A 23,301-nucleotide genomic window follows, 5' to 3' on the forward strand; every position below is an offset into this window, starting at 1 on the left:
AGTTTCATTGGTGTATATATATGTAAAGACTGACCAAACTGTACACTTTAATATGTATAGTTTACATGAATTATACCTCAATCGGGTTATTTAAAAACACATGAAAACAATTACTAAGGGTTGATATGCTGAGATTAGTGAAAGAAAAGTCTTTGGTAGCCTACTTCAAAGACTCCTCATAAAGCCTTTATCAAACCCCAAAGAGTGCAAATTAATTCTCTCTCAGTAATTTTGTTTTTATCTGTTTTAGTGCTATTATACTTGTTCTCCAAACTGTGTTTGGAGACAATTTCAATGCATTCATCTTTATATACCCTCTGTTGCCAGTCAAATAACCTGAACATAGTGGGTACTCAAAAATAACCTGGAAAAAGCTGTGTACTTATTTCAATAGATTTGTCTAAATATTCCTGAAAAATAACAATAGATTTTACTTGTCTATGTTCTAATTAAGGAGAGAGATATTTAAGTGTCAACCTCAGAATACGTGGAACTTATTTAAAAGTAACACAAATAACTAAAGCAGAAATAGGAACAATCTTATTTTATTTATTTATTTATTTAGAGACAGGGTCTTGCTCTGCTGCCCAAGCTGGAGTACAGTGGCATGATCACGGCTCACTGTAGCCTCGAGCTCCCAGGCTCAGGTGATCCTCCCACCTTAGCCTCCTGAGTAGCTGGGACTACAGGCAGATGCCACCATGCCTGGCTAATTTTTTTTTTTTTTTCTTTTGTAGAGGTAGGGATTCCCCCGTTACCCAGGCTGGTGTCAAACTCCTGGGTTCAAGTGATCCTCCTGCCTTGGCCTCCCGAAGTGCTGAGATTATGGGTCTGAGCCAGCACGCCCAGCCAGGAAAAATTTTAAATCAGCATCTAGATGACAGGTAAAGTATACTGTTTTTCTCTGGCATAGATAACACCCTATCTAACAGCTTATTTCCCAACACTGTCTAACTCAAACCATCAAATTAACTTTGGCATTTTACATTTTCATTCCCACATAGGCCTTTGCTCAATACTCTTCTTCCTTGATGTCTTCCTTATTCTTTCCTAGCCAAATTTTGCCTGGAATGATTGTCATGATGGTATTAACAACAATTAATAAAATACTTAATAATTGTGTAAAGCATAGTGGTAAAACATAAGTGTGTCTTTACATGTATTTGTGTGGTACACAGACATACATGAACACAGAACTCCACTCAACCTTCTCAACATCTTGAAACATGAGTATTACCTGAATTTTAAAGATGACCAGTTTTGGTTAGGAAATGCTGAACAAGGATTTGAATTTTAATAATCCTATACCAATGCAAAGTCCATCCCACTACAATGTCAATGATTAAGGCTCACCTTACATCTTACCTCCACACAGAAGTCATTTCCAACTACCATGAACTGCAGAGATGACTTACTTTCCCAAGCATCCTTTTGCTTTTGACTAAATTGTTTTCTTTTTTTTTTTTTTTTTTTTTTTTGAGACGGAGTCTCGCTCTGTCGCCTGGGCTGGAGTGCAGTGGCCGGATCTCAGCTCACTGCAAGCTCCGCCTCCCGGGTTTATGCCATTCTCCTGCCTCAGCCTCCAAGTAGCTGGGACTACAGGCGCCCGCCACTTCGCCCGGCTAGTTTTTTGTATTTTTTAGTAGAGACGGGGTTTCACCGTGTTAGACAGGATGGTCTCGATCTCCTGACCTCGTGATCCGCCCATCTCGGCCTCCCAAAGTGCTGGGATTACAGGCTTGAGCCACCGCGCCCGGCCCTAAATTGCTTTCTTAAGGCATCTTCCGTACTAGACTGAGAGCCCCTTGGATATAGAGGGTATAACTTCTTACCCTGTTTATGTATTCCCAATGCCTAGCACTATGACCACACACTGTATGTGCTCAAAAACTGCTTGCTGAATTGAAATGAACTGAGCCTTTAGTTATGGAATAATGAAATCATTTCCTAACCTCTTATGTGGTAGAAGCATTTCTTCTATAGAATCTCTGACACAGTCATCCAGATTCAACTAGCATACTTCTAAAATAGGAAACTTACTACTTCACTAAACAGCCTATTCTATTGATTTAACAGTTATTAAAAAGTTGTGGGGTTTTGTGTGTTTGAGGTTTCTTTTTTAAAAATAATAACTGAAACAAGATTTGCCTCCTGGTTCTACTGTTGGGGTCAGCACAGAGTAGGTATACTCTCCAACTATGGCAAGAACAGATATGACAACAGATTTAAGAGTAATCCTTAAAAAACTGGATACAATTCAACAAGAATAGTTTAAAAAAATGTACAAAGGTAAAATAATTGTGCAGATACAATGAATAACGACTTAGTAGACCTACAATCTAGTGATAGTCAAAAAGTGTCTATTCAAAAGGCAGCTGGACATTTGAATATAAATTCAGAGAACAGCCAGGCTAGTTATATAAACTTTCACTTATTAATATTTAGCCAGTATGTGGCCGGGCACTGTGGCTCACACCTATAATCCTGTAATCCCAGCACTGTGGGAGGCCAAGGCAGGCAGATCACCTGGGGTTAGGAGTTCAAGACCAGCCTGGCCAACATGGTGAACCCCTGTCTCTACTAAAAATACAAAAATTAGCTGGGCATGGTGGCAGGTGCCTGCAATCCCAGTTACTTGGGAGGCTGAGGCATAAGAATCACTTGAACCTGGGAGGTGGAGGAGATGATGTCATTGCACTCCAGCCTGGGGGATACAGCAAGACTCTCTCCAAAAAAAAAAAAAAGAAAGAAAGAAAATATTTAGTCAGTATCTTTCAACACTAAAGAGATTCCTAATACTGAAAAGATTCCTGATACCCCTGGCTAAACTCCATGGAACTGAGACTTCAAAAAGTTAGCAAAAAGACCTAGAATTGGCATACATTTCTAAGAACTTTAAAGAAGCAAGTTTCTCCTGTTACAATGGGCTAATTGACCAAATAACTAAAATCACTTGGTGTCACTACACATTTATCTCAATGCTGCCATCTTACGTTAACATATGGGACTACACAGCTTTAAAATACTATGAGATCTGAAAATATCAATGATTTGAAACCCAACAAAAAGGTAGAAAAAAAGGTTAACACTGAGAGTGGAGGTATTTAGTTAACAGTAAAAAATATTTTTATAGTAATTAATTTAAAATGGAAGATATCATGAGGCAAGTAATTATAGACTCAAAATAAATCTTACTTCGAGAAAACGTGAGGTAACTTGTTGATTTCCCTGAATCCAAAAAGATTAAATTAACAGATATATAAGGAGACAGTAGAATAAAATCTAGAGGTAACTCATTTCTTCAGTAAATTAGATCTCTTTTCTAATCACAGCTGCTTAAATAGAAATATCTGCTTGAATTTGCTGATTTTAACCTTCATCCCATTACTATAGTGATGGTGCAAAAACGAAAGTAAAAGTCAAGTTCCTAATAAAATCAAGGAGCGGAATTTCAAGGGCCGGTTATATTTAACTGAAAATTTAACAATTTGCAATCTTTCATTTTTTCCATGAAGTAAAACCATACTATTAAAATTATGTTAAAAAAAAAATTCAGTGGCACTGAAGAATGTCTCTGATTTAATGTTTATATATATATAAAATCTGTATACATATTAACATTCCAACAAGAGGTAGAGGTGGGATGGAGAAAGCAAAAAGTAGCCCGGGAACTTGGGAATTATGTGGAAGTCTTTTTGTCAGAAAATATGAATGTCAAAATACTCATTTATAAACTCTAATTCCAAATTTAAAAAAAGGATTTAAGTCACGTACGAAAAAAAAAAAAAAAAAAGACTAATGTTCTGATAGAAGAGATCAGGAAAAATACAAAGATAAATAATCTATTAAAATCTTATTATTCTACCACATCGGAGAAAAGCAGTTAAGTGGGAACTCTGTACTTTCTACTCAATTTTCCTGTGAACTTAAAATTACTTTTAAAAGTCCATTAATTAAAAACAAACAAACAAACAAAAAACAACTTACTTGCTCCTTGCTGAGCATATACTGATTTTCTTCACCAGCACCGCTCACAGCATTGGTCAATCTGTTTTTAGGAGAGAAATCTGACAGAAGTCTCAAACTATACTTTCTTCTCCTTTCCTATTTTAAGATTTAATCTCAATTCAGCGAAATAAGTTTCTTTTAAAACCCTCATCAGTCTTTTAGTACAGATACCCCCAGTCCCAGGAAACCATCTGCCAATTTCTTCATCATCACTCACTGCTGAACAATGTTTGTTGATTCCTTCTTCAGTTACAACAAGAGGCAGTGGTCAAAATGATTTCCTGTCTTAAAGGGTCAAACTCTCTCTTTCAACTTCTCACATTGTTTCACAATCTTACACTTTTATTTTCTCTAGACTGTAAAAGACACAGTGCAATGACTTTGCCTCACTCATTACTGCCTGACATACAAACATAGTAGTTGCTTTGTTGAATGAATATTCTTTTCAATCCACAAGAAAAGGCATCCTCATTCAAAAGAAGTACAAATGTTTTCCATCTTGCAATGAAAAGGAAGTTAGTTTAATAAATGAGGCCATAGTTTGAAAAGAGTAAGTCTCACAAAGTACTTGTTTTCATTATTTGAACAACTGCCAAGGGGGTCGGGGGTGGTGGAGGGGAAGGGTGTGTGAATATCTGAAAAAGACACTAAGGACATGTTTGGGCCAGAGAACTATCACATATAATACTAATACCATGTCAGCATATCATATTATACTAAGTGCTTTAATAAATATTATCTCACTTGATTATCACAATTCTATGAGTCAGGTGAAGTACAGGTTGAGTATTCCTTATCCAAAATGTTCAGGACCATAAATCTTTTGGATTTCAAATTTTCTCAGATTTTGAAATATTTACATATATATAATCTTGAGGATGGGACCCAAGTCTAAACATGAAATCCATTTATGTTCCATATACACCTTTCACACATAGCATGAAGGTAATTTTATACATATTTTAAAGAATTTTGTGCATGAAACAAAGTTTGAACTACAACCCATCACATGAGGTCAGATGTGGAATTTTTGACTTGCCGCATCATGTCTGCACTCAAAAACTTTTGGATTTTGGAGCATTTCGAATTTTCAAATTAAGGCTAGGCATCATTCTTCATTCCTCTTTTCCAAAGCGAGGAATCTGCAGCATACATAAAGCTGGACCAGGAGTCAAACCAAATCCAAGCATCTGCCTACTACGTCATATTGCCTCTATACCACAGAACTGCACCTACTGCCACAAGCCATGCATGAAAACTCACCTCATTATCTTCTCAGTTTATTAAAATACCATCAGCTACTAGCTAACAGAAATGGAGTGCTCAATTAGTTGCATTTTTCCCTCTGTAATTTATCTGTAGGTGAGATAAGCAAATTTTTTTTTAAAAAAGCAAGATGAACAAAAACATGGTATAGTCATACAAAGGAATATTATTCAGCCATGAAAAAGAATGATACGTGCTACTGCTACATGTACAACATGGAAGAACCTTAAAAACACGATGCTAAATCAAAAAAGCCTGTCACAAAGAACCACATATTGTATCATTCCATTTATATGAAATGTCCAGAATACACTAATCTATACAGACAGAAAATATATAGTGGTTGCAGGGGATGGCGGAGTGAGGGTGAATGGAGAATGACTTGTAAGGCGCAGCATATAGCATTTCTTTTTGAGGTGATGAAAATGTTCTAAAGTTGCAGTAGTGATGGTTGTGCAACTCTGTGAATATACTAAAACACTGAATTGTGCACTTTAAGTAGGTAAACTGTATATGATCCAGGCATTACCTCATCTTGTTGTGCTTTGATTTATTGTGCTTTGTAGATTCTGCATTTTGCCACAAATGGAAGGTTTGTGGCAATCCTGAGTTAAGTAAGGCCATCCGTGTAATTTTTCCAACAGCATGTGCTCACTTTGTGTATCACATTTTAGTAATGTATCACATTTTAGTAATTACCACAATATTTCAAAGTTTTTTATTATTATTACTATTATTATTATATCTGTTACGGTGATCTGTGATCAGTGATCTTTGATGTTCTTTTGTAGTTGTTTTGGGGTGCCATGAACCCCACCCATATAAGATGGTAAATTTAACTGATAAATGTTGTATATGTTCTGACTGCTCCACCGACCAGCCATTCTCCATCCCCCCCACTCTCCTCTAGCCTCCCTATTCCCAGAGATACAATACTGAAATTAGGCCAATTAATAATCCTACAATGGCCTCTAAGTGTTCAAATGAAAGCAAGACTCATACATCTCTCACTTTAACTCAAAAAGCTAGATATGATTAAGCTTAGTGAGGAAGGCATGTCCGAAGCCGAAATAGGCCAAAAGCTAGGTCTCTTGGGTCAGTTAGCCAAGTTGTGAATGCAAAGCAAACGTTCTTGGAGGAAATTAAAAGTGCTACTCCAGTGAACACATGGATAAGACAGTGGAAGAATGTTATTGCTGATAGGAAGAAAGTTTCAGTAGTCTGGTAGAAGATCCATATAGCTGCAACATTCTCCTTAGCCAAAGCCTAATCCAAAGCAAGGCCCTAACTCTCCTCAATTCTGTAAAAGCTAAGAGGTGACAAAGATGCAAAAGAAAAGTTAGAAGCTGGTAGAGGTTGACTCATGAGGTTTAAGGAAAAAAGTTATCTTCATAACACAAAAATACAAGGTGAAGCAGCAAGTCCTGATGTAGAAACTGCAAGTGATCCAGAAGATCTAGCTAAGATAACTGAAGGTCACTATACTAAGCAGATTTTCAATGTAGACAAAACAGCCTTCTTTTGGAAGAAGATACCATCTAGAACATCAATGTCTCGCTTCAAAGCATAGGATGATTCTCTTGTTAGGGGATAATGCAGCTCCTGACTTTAAGTTGAAGCCAATGCTCACTGGTCATTCCAAAAATTCTAGGCCCCATAAGAATTACACTAACTCTATTCTGCCTGTGCTCTATAAATGGAACAACAAAGCCTGGATGACAGCACATCTGTTTTTATATAGCATGATTTACTGGCTATTTGAAGCCTACTATTGAGACCGCCTCAGAAACAAAGATTCCTTTCAAAATATTACCGCTCATTGACAATACACTTGGTCATTCAAGAGCTCTGATGGAGATGTACAAGGAAATTAATGTTATTCTCATGTCTGCTAACACAACATCTATTCTGCATCCCATGGATCAAGTAGTAATTTTTATTTCATTTAAGAAATAAATTTTAAGAAATTTATCATTAAGAAATAAATTTGAGAAATATTTAAGAAATAAGTAATAAATTTCATATAAAAGAGAAATATTATTTATTTCAGAAATAAATGTCATAAGGCTATAGCTGTCATAGACAGTGATTCCTTTAATGGATCTGGGGAATGTAAACTGGAAACCTCCCAGAAAGGTTTCACCACTCTAGATGCCATTAAGAATATTTGTAATTCATGGGAGGAGGTCAAAACATCAACATTAACAGGAGTTTGGAAGAGGCTGATTCCAACCCTCATGGATGATAGGAAGTAGCTGCAGATGTGGTGGAAATAGCAAGAAAATTACAAATGGTGCCCAAAGACATGACTGAATTACTGCAATATTATGATAAAACTTGAATACATGAGGAGTTGCTTCTTAGGGATGAACAAAGTGGTTTCTTGAGATGAAATCTACCCATGGTGTAGATACTATGAATATTGTTGAAATGATAACAAAGGATTGAGAAAGTTGACAAAGCAGTGACAGGCTTTGAGAGGACTGACTCCAATTCTAAAATATGTTCTACTCTGGGTAAAATGCTATTAACGAATGCATGAAAGAAAGAGTCACCTGATGCAGCAAACTTCATTGATATTTTCTTTTATAATAAATTGCCACAGCCACCCCAGCCTTCAGCAACCACTACTCTCATTAGTCAGCAGCCATCAACACCTGAGGGAAGACCCTTTACCTGCAAAAAGATTACAACTCTCTGAAGGCTCAGATGATCATGAGCATTTCCTAGTAATAAAGCATTTTTAAATTAAGGTATGTGTGTACTGTTTTTTAAGACAAAATGCTGTTGCATGCTTATTATAGTATAAACATAACTTTTATATGTACCAGGAAACCAAAAAAATTGTGTGACTCCCTTTATCGTGATATTCACTTTTTTGCAGTGGTCTGGAATTTAACTTGCAGTATCTTTGAGACATGCCTGTATATGAATTATTTCTCAAACTGTTTTAAAAAATAATGACCCTATGACACTGTAAAATCCTTAATTTAAAAAATTCAATTATTTTCTAATATATTGCACATCAACTCAGGGAAGTGATCTAATAATTTTAAAACATTTTCAGTAATTTTGTCATAAGCATTTTGGTGTTGCCTTGTAAAAAAAAATTTACTAACTCAGAAAAATGGAGTCTTCTTTAAAAATTTTTTTTCCACTTTTACCAAAAAATTATTTCATTCCATTTTTTAAATACTTTTGTTAAATACTCAGATTAAGTTTTACTGAAGCATAACTACCAATTTTAATTAGGGAGTTAGATATCTTAACAAACGTATACAGCTGTGTGTGTAATCACCACAATCCAGTTTGGGAAAACTTAGACCACCTAAAAGTTCTCTGTGCTCAGCTGGGTGCAGCGGCTCATGCCTGTAATCCCAACACTTTGGGAGACCAACGGGAGAGGACTGCTTGAGCCCAGAAGTTTGAAACTAGCCTGGCAACACAGAAACACCCCGCCTCAAAAAAAATTTTTTTTTTTTAATTTAAAAGGTTCCCTGTGCCCATCCCTGCTCCTACCTCCAGACCCAGGCCACCAACGATTTGCTTTTGTCTTCAAAGTTTTGTGCTTTTTAGAAATTTCAAACAAACAGAATCATTCAATATATAGTCTTATGTATCTGGCCTCTCTCATTTGGCATGTTTGTGAAGTCATCCATTTGGTTGACTATCAGTAGTTCATTCTTTTTTAATTGCTGAGTGGTATTCCATCATATGTATGTACCACGTGTTTATCCATCTATCAGTTGATGGGCACTTGAGCTGTTTATAGCTATCATGTTTTTAGCTATCATGAATAACATTGCTGTAACCATTGACATGAGTCTATGTATAGACACATATATTCATTTCTATTTGGTAGATACTTAGGAATACATTTGCTTAGTCGTATAGATACATGTTTGACTTTTTTTTAATATATATCTTGTATTTATGATTTAAGAACGAGTATTTAAACACTATGACCTGTATTTATGTAACTATAAGGGACATTAGAAACCAAACAGATGGATATTTATAAAAACTGGTATTTCAGGAAAAGATTTAAAGAAGCTCATTCCAACTCCTTTGTATAAACTACAGAACACACAATTACTTTAAGCAGAATTAAGTTTTTTCTTAATTGCTCTCCAGATTACATCAAAGGTAAAACATTTAGTGATCCTAAGGCTTTAACCTCCTCAAATTTTCAATGGATTGCCTTTCAGAATGATTTTTCTAATTAACATGAGAGGAAATCTAGCTAATAAAAGGCCAAACTCTTAGATTCTTTTCAAGAGTTGAATGAATTTTTATGTATCAACACAGATGGATTTCAGTATTCACTCACTAAGCAGAAAGGAATAATTAATTTTTATCATCCATGTACCATACAAATATGAAGTGAAAATAGAATTTTCATTGATGGCCAATACTGTAGATTCCATGTTATAATGAATTCCAAGATCATCAATTTCTGCATCTTTAGTAGAAAGTGTACTTTTCACTGTTACAATGTCTTCAAAGAGTCTTCAGTTTGTCTTTATCTTGCTCTTTTTGACTGCAAAGTGCAAAAGATTCCTGAACAAACTGCCTGCACATTGGGCACTGCTGAAAATACTTCATGCAGCCATCACACAGGCAGGTGTGTCTGCATGGTAAGAGCACCCAGTTCACAGTCCCATTCTGGCAAACAACACACTCCTTGCTGTTCTCCGATGGCTCAACTTCACTTTCAGAGAGTCCCACCTTTTCCAACAAACTTCTGTCTGTGTTTTTTTCTTCTGAAGAGGAATAGTTGGAGGGAGTGAAATTATTATTTGCAGACATGAAAAGTTGCTTAAGATCATGAAATTGACCTTGAGCCAAGAGTAAATATTGATACAATATTCTGTAGGATAGTTTATAAGTCCTATCAGGAATATGAATCATTGACACCATGGAAATAATATCATAAATTTCCCGGTCATCCTCATCAGCTAAGGTCAATAGCGCTACCAATGGATAGCGAGATGTAGGCACTGTGCCACAGTCTTCAATTTTATTATCTCTTGGTAACTGGCAATATATTTCTTCTTTGCTATCCTTTTTAATACTTTTTGAAAATGTAAAGGCAAATTGCCACTATAACCGTAAGAACAAAAATATACCAAAAATGATCAGTAACTTAGCAACACTTTATCCATAAGAAGTCTAATTTTCAGTGTTGATGGGTGTATCAGATAAAAGGATACAAATACTGTTCCTGATAGAGATATTCACTATACAGAGCATCTTCTAATGCTTGGGGAGTGCTTATTCTGAAGCAATAAATATGCTTCTGCAGAGCTTCATATAATTTTTGAACACTGCACCCCCAGTAGCATGTAAGGAGACTATCTTCAAGGCAATCTGTTGTCAAGGTTATGACAGTTGTAATTGAAGCTGAAGATGGATTAGTGATCTCTAAGGCAAAAGGATTCTTGACTTGTCTCATTTGCTTTTTGAAAACTCTTGTGCTGAACTGGGTCACTTCTGAATTTCTCAGAATTACTGGAACATCCCAACCAAATCATCCGAATACCAGACCGGTGGTCACGATGAAGCAGGTAAAGACCACCACGATGTAGAAAAGCGGCGAGTATTCATAAAGCCTTACCAGAAACACCGCAGCCATCAGCATCTCGCTCTGGATAGAGCCAGGCTCAAGCCGCATAGCCCAGCCTAGTCCAGCCCGACATGTTTGACTTTTTAAGAAACTGCAAAACTTTTCCCAAGTGGCTATACAATTTTATATTCCTAGCAGCCATGTATGAGGTTTCTAGTTTCTTCACATCTCACCAACACTGAAGACAATCTCTTTTTTATTTTAGCTAATTTAGAGGATTCATTAGTGGTATTTCACTGTGGCTTAAATATCTAACGACAGTGAACAACCCTTCATATGCTTGTTTGCCATCCATACATCTTCTTTAGTGAAATCTGTTCAAATCTTCTGCCCTTCTAAAAACTGGTTGTTTTGGTATAAGTTGTAATTGTCTGCATATTCTGGATTCAATCCTTAATCATGTATGTTTTCCAAATACTTTCTTCAAATATTTGGCTTGGTCTTCTCATTTTCTGAATAGTGTCTTTTGAAGTAAAAGGTTTTAAATTCTGACGTTCATTTTAATCAACTTTCTTTCTTTTTTTTTTTTTTCCGAGTTTTCCTCTGTTACCCAGGCTGGAGCGCAGTCGTGCAATCTTGGCTCACTGTAACCTCTGCCTCCAGGGTTCAAGCGATTCTCCTGCCTCAGCCTCCAGAGTAGCTGGGACTACAGGCGTGCACCACCATGCCTGGCTAATTTTTGAATTTTTTGTAGAGACGGGGTTTTGCCACGTTGGCTAGGCTGGTCTCGATCTCCTGGCCTCAGGTGATCTGCCTCCCAAAGGCCAATTACAGGCGTGAGGCACCACGCCCAAACCATTTTATGAACTTCTGTTAGCAGATCACACTTTTGGTGTTACACCTAAGAAATTCTTGCCTAATATAAGGTCATGAAGATTTACCCCTAAGTTTTCCTGAGAGATTTATAGTTTTCGTTCTTATATTTAGGTCATTGCCCCTGTATTTTCTTTAAGAAATTTTACAGTTTTATATATTACTTTAAATAATCTGTTTTTGTGTACAGTGTGAAGGGTGTAGGCGCCATTTTTTGACAAGATGTATATCCAATTGTTTCAGTACCATTTGTTGAAAATACTACCCTTTTCCCCAATGTATTAGCTTGGCATCTCTGTCAAAAATCAATTTACCATATATATCTGAGTTTATTTCTTGATTCTATTTCATCCTATTGATTTATTAATATTTGACTATTAATACAGCTTCATATAAGTTCTGAAGTCTGGTGCTTTAAGTCCCTATGTTCCTTCTCAAAATTGTTTTAGCTCTTCTAGGTCCTTTAAATTTCTGCATATATTTTAGAATTAGCTTCTCAATTTCTATAAAAAAAAGTACTGAGATTTTTGATAGAGAATCTACAGGTTACTAATTTGGGTTTTCCAATCCATAAAAATTATATATATTTCCTTTATTTGGGTCATTTTTCTGAAATGTTTTGTAGTTTTCAGTACACAGAAATACTTCTTTTAAAACACCAATGATAAACTTCTTAAAGCACTAAATTGAAGATAATAGCAAACATTATTTTAAAATCTTCCAGACACAGTTTTAAGTTTATCATACCTCATATCCAAAAGCAAGACAAACAATGAACAAATAATAAAGATATATTATCTCATAAAGTCTAAGGGTTATAAACCATTCATAAAATTGAACAGGAAAAAAGTTAACTCCTATTTCAAAGGTACTTGCCTTGAATGAAATCACCACACAACTTTTTGGTAGCAGAAACTAAATACTCAATTTGGTTTTTCTTCCTGAACTCCCAACAACCTCAAGAAATTTCCACAAACTAAAGTCATATTCACAAACAAAATATATTTTTATAAATAAAATGTAGTACTGGAAACACAATGAAACACACCATCTCTAGTTTTTTTCTATCTCAATTTTTACAGCATGATTTTTGTCTCCAATTTTAAGTGTATAAGCCTTCATTGAAGCAAATCTGACAAATAAAATGGAATTGAGGTTCTATCAAAGGTTCAAGTCTTGAAAAATTATTTTTAATTGAAGATTATAAATATTAACAAAAGTTTTTTCTCTTTCAAAGTAAAAACATTTTGCACATTCATAGCAGGAGCCACATAGAGTTCACAATTACACTATTTATAATAGCTAAAGATAGGAACTATCTAAATGCCCACTGACAAGAGTACGTGGCATAAATTATGGTGTATTCACATTACTGAATATTGTACTATAGTGAAAATGAACTACAGCTATATGCAATAATATGTTGAATATAAAAAACATAAAGTTGAGGGGGGAAACAAAGCAAGGTCCAAAAGACAATAAACAGTATGATTCCAAGAAAAACTAAATATATTATTTCGGCACCAATACATTAATAATATAAACTATTTTAAAGAGGCGAAGGAATGACAAATACAAAATTCCAAAGAGTAGTTTCTGGAGAAAGGGAAGGGCAAGAAGAGGCAGGAAAACAGAACAGCTGAGGAACACATAAGTAAACAAATCCAAGTTATTATTAACATTGTAGTTCTTGGGTAGAGTGGAAGGTTTCATATGTTTTATAACTTACACATGTTATCTAATTCTTTTGTATCACATTATATTAAAAAATATTTTTTAAAACACAAGCAAAAACTATTTTTTAAAATTACTCATTACAAAAAATTTTCCAGAGGTTTAATAGTAAACTCAAAATGTACTTCAAATTTTTTAGAAAGTTCTTACCTTTGTTTCTGTTCAACTGCTTTGTCCAAATGCTGAAAGATATCCTGAAACAAGGTGCAGCTGGATCTACTGTTAATAGTATACCCATATCCTCTTTTCCAATATTGTTTCAGATCATTTAAATACTCTAATACCTAAAAAAAATTCAAAAATCAATTCTAATATATTTTCAAAAACATAATAGATTCCCTGATTTAATAATGATTCTCTAAGAAATGGTTACAGTGTTTAATTACCATACTGCACAAAATATAGTATTTATGTCATATGTCAAGGATATATCTGGAAGAAAGAATAAAGAAGAAGAATATTCATTAAAACACAGAAGATAACAACAGTAGATGAGAAATGTTTAAGAATTTTGAGAAGGTAGAAGTCAAACAGAAAATGAGTTACTTTGGTTCATGTATCAGTTTGGTGAAAAAAATAATAATAAAAGTGTACCAAGGATATGGGGAAATGGGTACTGTTGGGAGGAATGTATATTGGTATAGACATTCTAGAGGGCAAACTGGCAAAATCCATGAAAACACACATACTCTATGACCCATTTAATTCCATTTCTTATAAAGTGATATTCACCGAGGAATACCAGGGAGAATGTACAAAAATGACTTACAGTAGCACTGCTTATAGATGCCAAAAAATCCCCAAAAACAACTAAATTCCAACAGTAGGTAGATGGTTAAATAAACTATGATATACACATACTACAGAATACTTTGCAGTTATCAAAAAGTTCTGTATTATAGATCTCCATGTACTGACATGGAAGAGCTCCAAGACACAATGTTGAATACGAGTCCATTAAAAATAATACATACCCTATAATACCATTTATTACCCACACACACATATACATTATACCCTTTATATTTCTAAGAATGATACAGATTATAAAAGTATAGAAAACAGTTTGAAACTTACCTATCACTGATTACAGTGATTAATCTCTGCTGCAAGGTCTGGAATCGGGAGCTGGTAATTAAGTAGCCTTTATCTGAGGGTTAAATTTTGCACTTACGTATCATTTGATCATTTGCTCATGTAAAAGTGGAGAACTAAAACCTCTATCTAGAACTAAAACCTGTAGCTAAAACCACAACTAGAGGACTAAAATATGTAACCCAAAAGAGGTTCAAGACGACTGGAATAGTCACGAACCTTTCTTCCCAAAAGAGCTCCTAGAGAAACTAAGTTCAAGTCATAGTAAGTTTTAAGAGCAGGGGTGGGTCAGTGCCATATGTAAAAACAAAATAAAAAATACATTAAAGGGGTGAGGAGGAGCTACTTGCTACACTAGCATTACTGCCTGCAATCTAGACTAGCATAGCACAATGGCAACTTGTGTCCCTTCCAAAGGCAGAAGTGTAGATATCTATTAATGAAGACAAGGAGAATAGCTGAGAGTAAAAGGATGAATAAATGGGTTATAAAGGAAATCAAATATTACATGAACGCCTTGAACAAGGCTCAGAGCAAAAGGTGACACTGTCTCTTAGCTCAACTATGACAGATGCATGAAACGGTGAAGCTATATACTTGCCAAAACCACTCCTGGTTTTGGAACCCGACAGGATTGAAATGAAGCTGGCAAACCTGAGTGGCCTCGCCCTGGAAGACATTCATACAAGATGATGGACTGGACTAACTATTAATGACTGTGTATACTCTTTTGATGTAAGGTATCCCTCTTTGAAAACCAGGGGCTGACCTGTGGTGTTACGATATATATATATTGGCTTTCGTCCACACTTTCTGGTTTGTAACTCCCATATTCCTTTTTGAAGTCTTTTGATATAATACTGGGTGTGTGAGGCCTCAGGAGCAGGCCTCAGGAAACAGAATCTCTCTCCTGCCTCCCTTTCCACAGTGCAGAGGCAGCTCTCATCTTCCTGCCTTTCTGGGGGTCTTAAGATCCTGCCCTGAAGGGGTCCTGCCTCATATCCTGGGCGGAAGGAATACTTCCATAAAAGCCCAAGAAGACTGGGTTTGGAGAGCTTACAGAAAGCTGAACATGTGGAACTTCCTGGAGGGTGGCATGCCCAGGGAGTACATGGAAGCTCCACGCTCCTTCCCCCATAACTCGCCCTACTCATCTCTTCATCTCTATCCTTTGTAACATCCTTTATAATAAATCTGCAAACATGTTTCCTTGAGTTCTGTGAGCTGCTACAGCAAATTAACTGAACCCAAAGAAGAGGTCATGGGAACGCCAACTTGAAGTCAGTTGAGCAGAAGAGTACCAATGGGGCACTTGGGGACTGAGCCCTCAACCTGTGGGATCTAACACTACCTCCAGGTAGACAGTGTCAGAACTGAACTGGAGGACACCCAGCTGGTGTCTCCTGCTTGGTGTGCAGGGGAAAGGCTCCCACACATTTGGTCACAGAGGTCTTCTGTGTTGATGATTGTGGTGGTGGTGTGAGAGAGGAGGAAAAACACGGCTTTAGAGAGTCTGTCCTTACCCAAAGGCAATTAAATCAAGAAGTTAGCAAAGAGACGTAAACACTAAGAAATTTAAAAAGGAATTAAAAGGAATTAGATAAAAGTCGGTTCCATCTATTCAAGAAATAAAATCTACTATTAGAAATAAAAAGGAGGCAATTGAGATTTTTAAAACTCTCATGTGCTTGCTATTAAAACTTTATATTATTTAAAAAAAAAAAAAAAAAGGCCCAGTGTGGTGGCTCACACCTGTAATCCCAGCACTTTGGGAGGCCAAGGCGAGTGGATCCCTTGAGGTCAGGAGTTAGAGACCAGCCTGGCCAACGTGGCAAAACCCCTTCTATACTAAAAATACAAAAATTAGCCAGGTGTGGTGGCGGGTGCCTGTGGTCCCAGCTACTCAGGAGGCTGAAGTACGAGAATCGACAATTCTACCACAGACAAACACCTTCAGAAACAGGTATACCTGTACCCCAACAAACATATACATAATGTTCATAGCAACAAGGTTCGTTAACAGCCCCAAACTAAAAACAATGTCTACCAAAAAGATAATGAATTAACTGTAAAATATTCACATAATGGAATACTATATAGTAATGAAAATTAAAAACTGTAGCTATATGCAATCTCATAAATATTTTTCAATTTAAAAACTTTATTAAATTGTAATTTACATTCACATGATTTAAATATACATGTTGATGATTTTTGACAAATGTAAACACCTGTATAACCCACCCCCGCCGTGTTAATACAATGACTTAATCACCCCCAAGAAGTTACCTCACGCCCCTTTGCTTCAATCTCCTCTAATACTCTGCTACAGGTATGTTTTACAGAATCCTGAGAAATGTCTGTGACCTCATAATTCCCAATCCATTTGAGAAGAGGTACATTTTCCTGAAATTTGTGAGCCTTTTCACAACACAACAGGTCAAGATCATTTTAAATTCCTCCCAGTTCAAATCCCTGCCTTCTAAGTAGCAGTCTATAAATGGGAAGCTTTTTTTTTTTAAACTTGTGTCATGGGGGTTTGTCGTATGGATTATTTCACTACCCAGGTATTAATCCTAGTGCCCATTAGTTATTTTTCCTGATCCTTTCCCTCCTCCCATCCTCTGCCCTCTGAAAGGCCCCAGTGTATGTTGTTCCCCTCTATCTGTCCATGCGTTCTCACCATTTAGCTCCCAAATAAATCTTAAAAACTTAATGTTGAACAAGAGCTAGATACCAAAAGAAAAAAACATACACAGAGTAATTCCATAATATAAAGTTCAAAAACAGATAAGGCTAAACTGTTTCTTGGGGAAAAAATAAACTAGTAAACAATAAACTACCGTAATAAAGAAAAAATTGAAAGCAAAAATACACAAGTAATTATGGGGAAATAATTTCAGAGAAGGAAAACACTTTTTAAAATCAAAAGATATATTGGCTTAATTCAGCAAATAATGGATAACATGAATGACTGACTTTTATAGGTACATTAAATACCAAAACTAATCCCAAGAGAGAGAAAATCTAGACATACTTATTAAAGACACAAATTGCAAAAAAGCTATCCTACAAATTAATTTTCTCCTTTGTGCATCACTACACCTTTTACGGGCAGTCCCCAACATATGATGGTTTGACTGACAATTTTTCAACTTTACAATGGTTCAAAAGCAATACACATTCAATGCGCTCCTTGACTTACAACGAGGCTATGTCTGGATAAACGCACTGTAAATCGGAAATGCACTTCCAACTTAAGATATTCAACCTGCCATGGGTCTAGTCTGGATGCAACCCCACAATAAGTCAAGGAGCATCTGCGTATGTTTCTATTACTGTATAAACATTCTATTATCTTGCAATGGTTTAGTTACATGTCTTTCATTCCTTGCGACATTCTTTGAGGACAATATCTATCTAATGTTAGTGTCTTTAGTTCCAAGCAAGTGCTTGTCACAGAACAGAAACTCAAAAAATGCTTGCTGAAGGTACTCAAGGTCCAAGATATCTAATTATCTCAGAATTTCATAAATGTCTATTCATTTTTAATTGTAAAAACCATTCTTGGCCAAGCGCAGTGGCTCACACCTGTAATTCCAGCACTTTGAGAGGGTGAGGCAGGAGGATTACTTGAGGTCAGGAGTTCGAGACCAGCCTGGCCAACATGGTGAAATCCCGTCTCTACTAAAAACACAAACATTAGTTGGGTGTGAAGGCACATGCCTGTAATCCCAGCTACTTGGGAAGCTGAGGCAGGAGAATTGCTTGAACACAATAGGCAGAGGTTGCAGTGAGCTGAGATTGGTCCACTGTACTCCAGCCTGGGTGACAGAGGGAGACTCTGCCTCAAAAAAAAAAAAAAAAAAAAAAAAACTTAATGAAGAACTTTAAACACATAAAAAATATAAGACAGTAGTATAAAGAACTTTTGTGTACTCATCCAGTTTCAACAATAATCAGCATTCAACCAGTCCCATTTCAGCTTTGCTCCTACCACTACCACTGAATTATTTTGAAGCAAATCCCAGGTATCATTTTATTTCATCTGTAAATACTTCAGTATATAAACCTATTTCACAGTGAAAGTCCAAAGCCGGTATAAATTATTTTCTATCAAATCACTGAAGAAGAAAATAATACAAAACACCCAAAGTGCTGGGATGACAGGCATGAGACACCATGCCTGGTCAAGCAGTTCCTTATTTACAAGAAAAAAAGTACCTCTACAATAAAGAGATCAGGCAGACACCATTGTAATCAAATGATCAAATGGTCAAGAATCACTTGAATTTGGGGAGCGGAGTTTTCAGTGAGCCAAGATTGTGTCACTGCACTCCAGCCTGGGCGACAGAGAGAGACAGTGTCTCAAAAATAATGATAATAATAATAATAATCATCATCATCATCATCAATGATGTGACAAATGGACATCAGTCCTTCTGATATGATGCACTGAGATGGATATATCAGTTATGTAGGGCTCTTGTCAAAAATGTTTAATCTGAATCTAATCCTAAGTAAAAAATATCAGACACATCCAAAAGTATTCTGCAAAAAACCTGGCCTAGACTCCTCCAAAATGCCAATGTACAAAGGGCAAAAGGAAAGCTAGAGCACTCTTTCAGGTTAAATGAGACTAAAAGAAATGCAACCATATGCGATGAATGATCCCTTATCAGATCCTGAATCTTATAAAACAAAACAAACAAAAAACAGCTATAAAAGACTTAGGATGTGAAAATTTGAAAGTTGACTGTATATTAGAAAATACTGTGGTATACATTATACACACAAATATAACTATGGTATACTGTATTGTGGTTATACAAAAGAATGTTCTTGTCCTAGATGCATGCCCAAGTATTTAAGGGTGAAACATCCTGATGGTGGGGGGTACAAGAAGATTATATATACATGGTGGACAGAAAAAACTGCTCCCATATGTCCACATTCTAATCCTTGAGATCCTATGAATATGTTACCTTACCTGATAAAAGGGAATCTGCCAATGTGATTAAGTTATGAATCTCGAGATGGAGAGATAAATCCTGAACTATCTAGGTGTGCCCAGTGTAATCAACAAGTATCCTTACAAGAGGCAGGCAGGAAGGACAGTTAAGAGTTGGAGATGTACCCATCAGAAGTTTGAGTGACAGGAAATGCAAGCAGCCTCTGGAGATCAGAAAAAGCAGGATATGGATGTTCTCCTAAAGACCCCTGAAAGAATACAGCTCTATTGATACCTTGATTTCAGCCCTGTAAGATTCAATTTGAACTTCTGACCTTCAGAACCATAAGATAATAAACTTATATTGTTTAAAGCCACTAAGTTTGTAGTAACTTGTTAGAGCAGCAACAGGAAACTAATATAGTAGAGAGACCGATAAAGGAAATGTGGCAAAAAAGGTTAACAGCTGGTAAATATAGGCGAAGGACATACGAGTGTTCACTGTAAAACACCGAACACAATTTCCCATGAAAAATGTTATAAAATAGTCACTAGGACTTTGGAAAACCATTTATTCTCTCTGAGCTTTGGCTTCCTATAAGAAGAATCTGGGATTATATCAGCTCTACAATCCCTTCCAAGTAGTAAAATTTGATGATGGGTTGGTTAAAGGTAGGTCTGTAAATGGGTTGATTTAGAAATCAAATCATCATGGAAAAAACGTTTCCAGAGTTTTTTGAACCTGAACTATTTACAAGTAGGTGGGACCAATGTGAACCTTTAATCTCTCTTTATTCAAGGAAAATTAGGAGTTAGTCACAAAACAATTTATGTTCCCTAACTGCTCATTTTCTGAAAAGCTGCTTCAAGTAACCAAATGCAAACAAGCAAGCCAAAAAAAATTTTTTTTAAAAAGCAAAGAAACTGCAAAAATAATACTTACCTTTGCATCATCTATGTCAAAAACATCACACCAAGGAGATTTAACACCTTTAATTGCCAGGTCAAATGAACAGGTGAAAAAGGCTACTTGAATTAAATCTGGGGGGGAAAAAAGGTAAAATTTTGTGGGTCATTATTTTCTGCAATTTTTCAAAGGTTAAATATCTTTGTGTGGTACAGCTCAATAAAATGGACATCTTCGGTTTGGGGAAGAAATTATTTAGTTTCTTCCTGGCTATCAAAGCATTAAGAGACTTGCTCTGTATAATCTAAGGGGGCAGAACTGAACTCTCAGGAAGAAACCATGAGAAGTATAAATTTCAGTCCAAAAAAACTAAGAAATTTTCTGTAATTGGTAACTTTTTTCTGCCTCCCCTGCCTTTTTTTTTTGACAGGGTATTGCTGTTTTGTCCAGGCTGGAGTGCAGTGGTGATCACAGCTCACTGCAACCTCGGATTCCTGGGCTCAAGCAATCCTCCTGTCTCAGGCAATTACTTGTTAAGAACATATTTGCCTAGCAATATCAACAAAAAGTGTAATCCAAGGACTTGCTATATAAAACTTAACATGATTTTGTTAATTTTAGAGGGTTCAAGGAGGGGGGGCTAAGGTTATAAAGGTTTTAGTACCCGACTCGAAAAATTACAAATAACAAAGTACATTGAACAGTTTAAATTATACAATTCATTTTATAACTGAGAAGCAGCAGCAAGTACAGAAAAGATATAAAAGGAGAGAGAAGACTCCAGAGATAGAGAGGGAAGAAGTATAAGCTAACTGAGGGGGAAGGAGAGACAGCCAACAAAGGGGAAAATCACACACTAGAGAAATGTTGGTACCAACATCAGGTTTTCAAACTTAGCTGCTCAAATGATTTCGGAAGTGGATTTCAGAATAAGTTATCTAGGATTTTTACACTGCTAATTTGCTGATTACATTACTCTGAGATACATATGGGTATTGAAGAGAAGGGATAAGGGAATGAATGCTTGGGCTATAAAAAGTAGCCTTTGTTAGTAAATAAAACACTGCTGCTTTCTACTTAGTGAGAAGTAAGTGATATTTAATGCTAGGGAGAAAAAAATTCAACCGCAGTGGTTGCCTCCACTGCTTTGATTTTTCTTTAATTTTACTGCATTTCCTGTTTTCCTAAAGGCAAATGGGACCAAAAATCAACTGACGTTACATGCATTTTGCGCTAGTTCTGAGTTTAAAGAATTCCCCTGAAGCAGTATACAATACAAAAAAATACATTTCATTGGAAATATACAGAAAAGCCATTCAAAACTTTGCTCATGTAAAGAAAAGGTTTTATAATCTCAATACCTGATACAATATAGTGGCTTGTAAGTACCAGGTACATTTGATGAAAGGATCTGGCTTATTTACACTCAAAGCTCTAATTCCGAAACTATGAAGTCAGTCCAAACGGTATATTCTTTAACTAGAAGAGAGTTAACTGGAAAAAAAAAAATTCACCAAACAACTCTTTAGAGTACAGGGAGAAAAAGCATCAGATCAAGACAGGCTGAGACCTGACTTTGCCACTAATTATCCTGGGTAAGCTCTCTTAAGTGTCAATTTCCCCACTTACAAAGTAAAGAAGTTAGATACATGATCTTATTTAAGTTATAGCTCTGACTTATCCGTTATGACCCTTCTGATTTCTTGGTCAATCTTTCATAACCTCAAAAATCTTTCAGGTGGGTAAGAAATTTAAATATTTAAAAAACGAAATAGACCCTTTCCCTCTGCTCCCTTGAGAAAAAAATAAAACAACAAAAAAGGAAGACAATAGGAAAATATAATAATCTTGGGGTGGGAGGATTCCTGGACAAAATACAACACTCAGAAGCCATAATGAAGAGACAGATATGGCTATTTAGAAGATGTAAACTTCTGTGCAATCAAAGGCACCATCAACAAACCTAAGAAATAAGGAAAAAATTAAAATATTAGCAACATACAACAAGCAAAGGGCGAATCCTTTGTCAGGCAGAATTAAAATATATAATTAATATACCTATAACACATAAAAGGTATTTGTGATTCATAAGAAAACAAAAATAACCCAATAGAAAATGAACAAAGTTATGAAGGGGCAATTCTCAGAAGAAATGCAAATGGCTACTAAACATGAAAAGATGTTCACTTTCAGAAGTAATCAAAGAACTGCAAATTAAAGCTAGATACTATTTTTCATTAATCAAATTGGCAAAAATTAAAATGACTAATAATATCTACTATTGGAAGATACGGGAAAATGAACATTCTCATATACTGTGGATATAAATTTTTACTACACCTTCAGAGAATAATTTCAAAGTATATGTCAAGATATAAAATATTCATGTGTGTTCACCCAGCAATTTCACCTATTTATCTTTAAAAAACATTTTTTAAAATCTATTTATTTATTTAGAGATCAGATAATGAGACTGGCTAATTTTTGTATCTTTGATAGAGGAAGGGTTTCACCATGTAGCCAAGACTAGTCTCGAACTCCTGGGCTCAAGTGATCCAACCACCTTGGCCTCCCAAAGTGCTGGGATTATAGGTTATGCCACGGCACCCAGCCTCACCTATTTTATCTTACAAATAAACTCTCAAGTGTAAAAAACAGACTACAAGAGTGTTCATTGAAGCATTACCTGAAAGCGTTAAAAACTAAGAAAAATTTCAGTAGGAAAATGGTTTATATAAAAAGAATCTGGACTGCATTAGCAACAGCCTCTTACAGCAGTAAAATTCGATGATGGCTTAAATAATTTAACTAGCATTGACTTACAAATTGAGTCATTCATATGTCTCATGAAATAACACAGGATTTAAAAGAATGAGACAGTTCTGTATTTGTCTAGAGACA

General features: G+C 35.8%; 2 protein-coding genes across 4 annotated transcripts in view; both read right to left on the reverse strand.

Annotated features, from left to right (window-relative positions):
• Positions 1 to 23,301, reverse strand: part of MINPP1 (multiple inositol-polyphosphate phosphatase 1) — a 57,128-nt gene that overhangs the window by 28,018 nt on the left and 5,809 nt on the right. For 2 of the 3 annotated variants that reach the window (XM_011938749.1, XM_011938751.1), the window contains exons 3-4: positions 20,437 to 20,534; positions 13,598 to 13,731 (exon numbers count right to left, since the gene is read on the reverse strand). The exons of the other annotated variant lie outside the window; for it this stretch is intronic. In XM_011938749.1, the coding sequence (XP_011794139.1) occupies positions 13,598 to 13,731; positions 20,437 to 20,534 (232 nt within the window). The remainder of the gene's footprint in view (positions 1 to 13,597; positions 13,732 to 20,436; positions 20,535 to 23,301) is intronic. 3 annotated transcript variants of the gene reach the window in all.
• On the reverse strand, positions 9,545 to 10,909 carry LOC105509515 (cell growth regulator with RING finger domain protein 1-like). Its single transcript, XM_011938748.1, is given in 2 exon segments — positions 9,545 to 10,348; positions 10,488 to 10,909. Coding segments are annotated over 2 exon segments (996 nt in total). The 3' UTR covers positions 9,545 to 9,774.

This window comes from Colobus angolensis, unplaced genomic scaffold (genome assembly GCF_000951035.1).
Source record: "Colobus angolensis palliatus isolate OR3802 unplaced genomic scaffold, Cang.pa_1.0 Scaffold177, whole genome shotgun sequence".
In the NCBI taxonomy this organism is placed as follows: Eukaryota; Metazoa; Chordata; class Mammalia; order Primates; family Cercopithecidae; genus Colobus; species Colobus angolensis.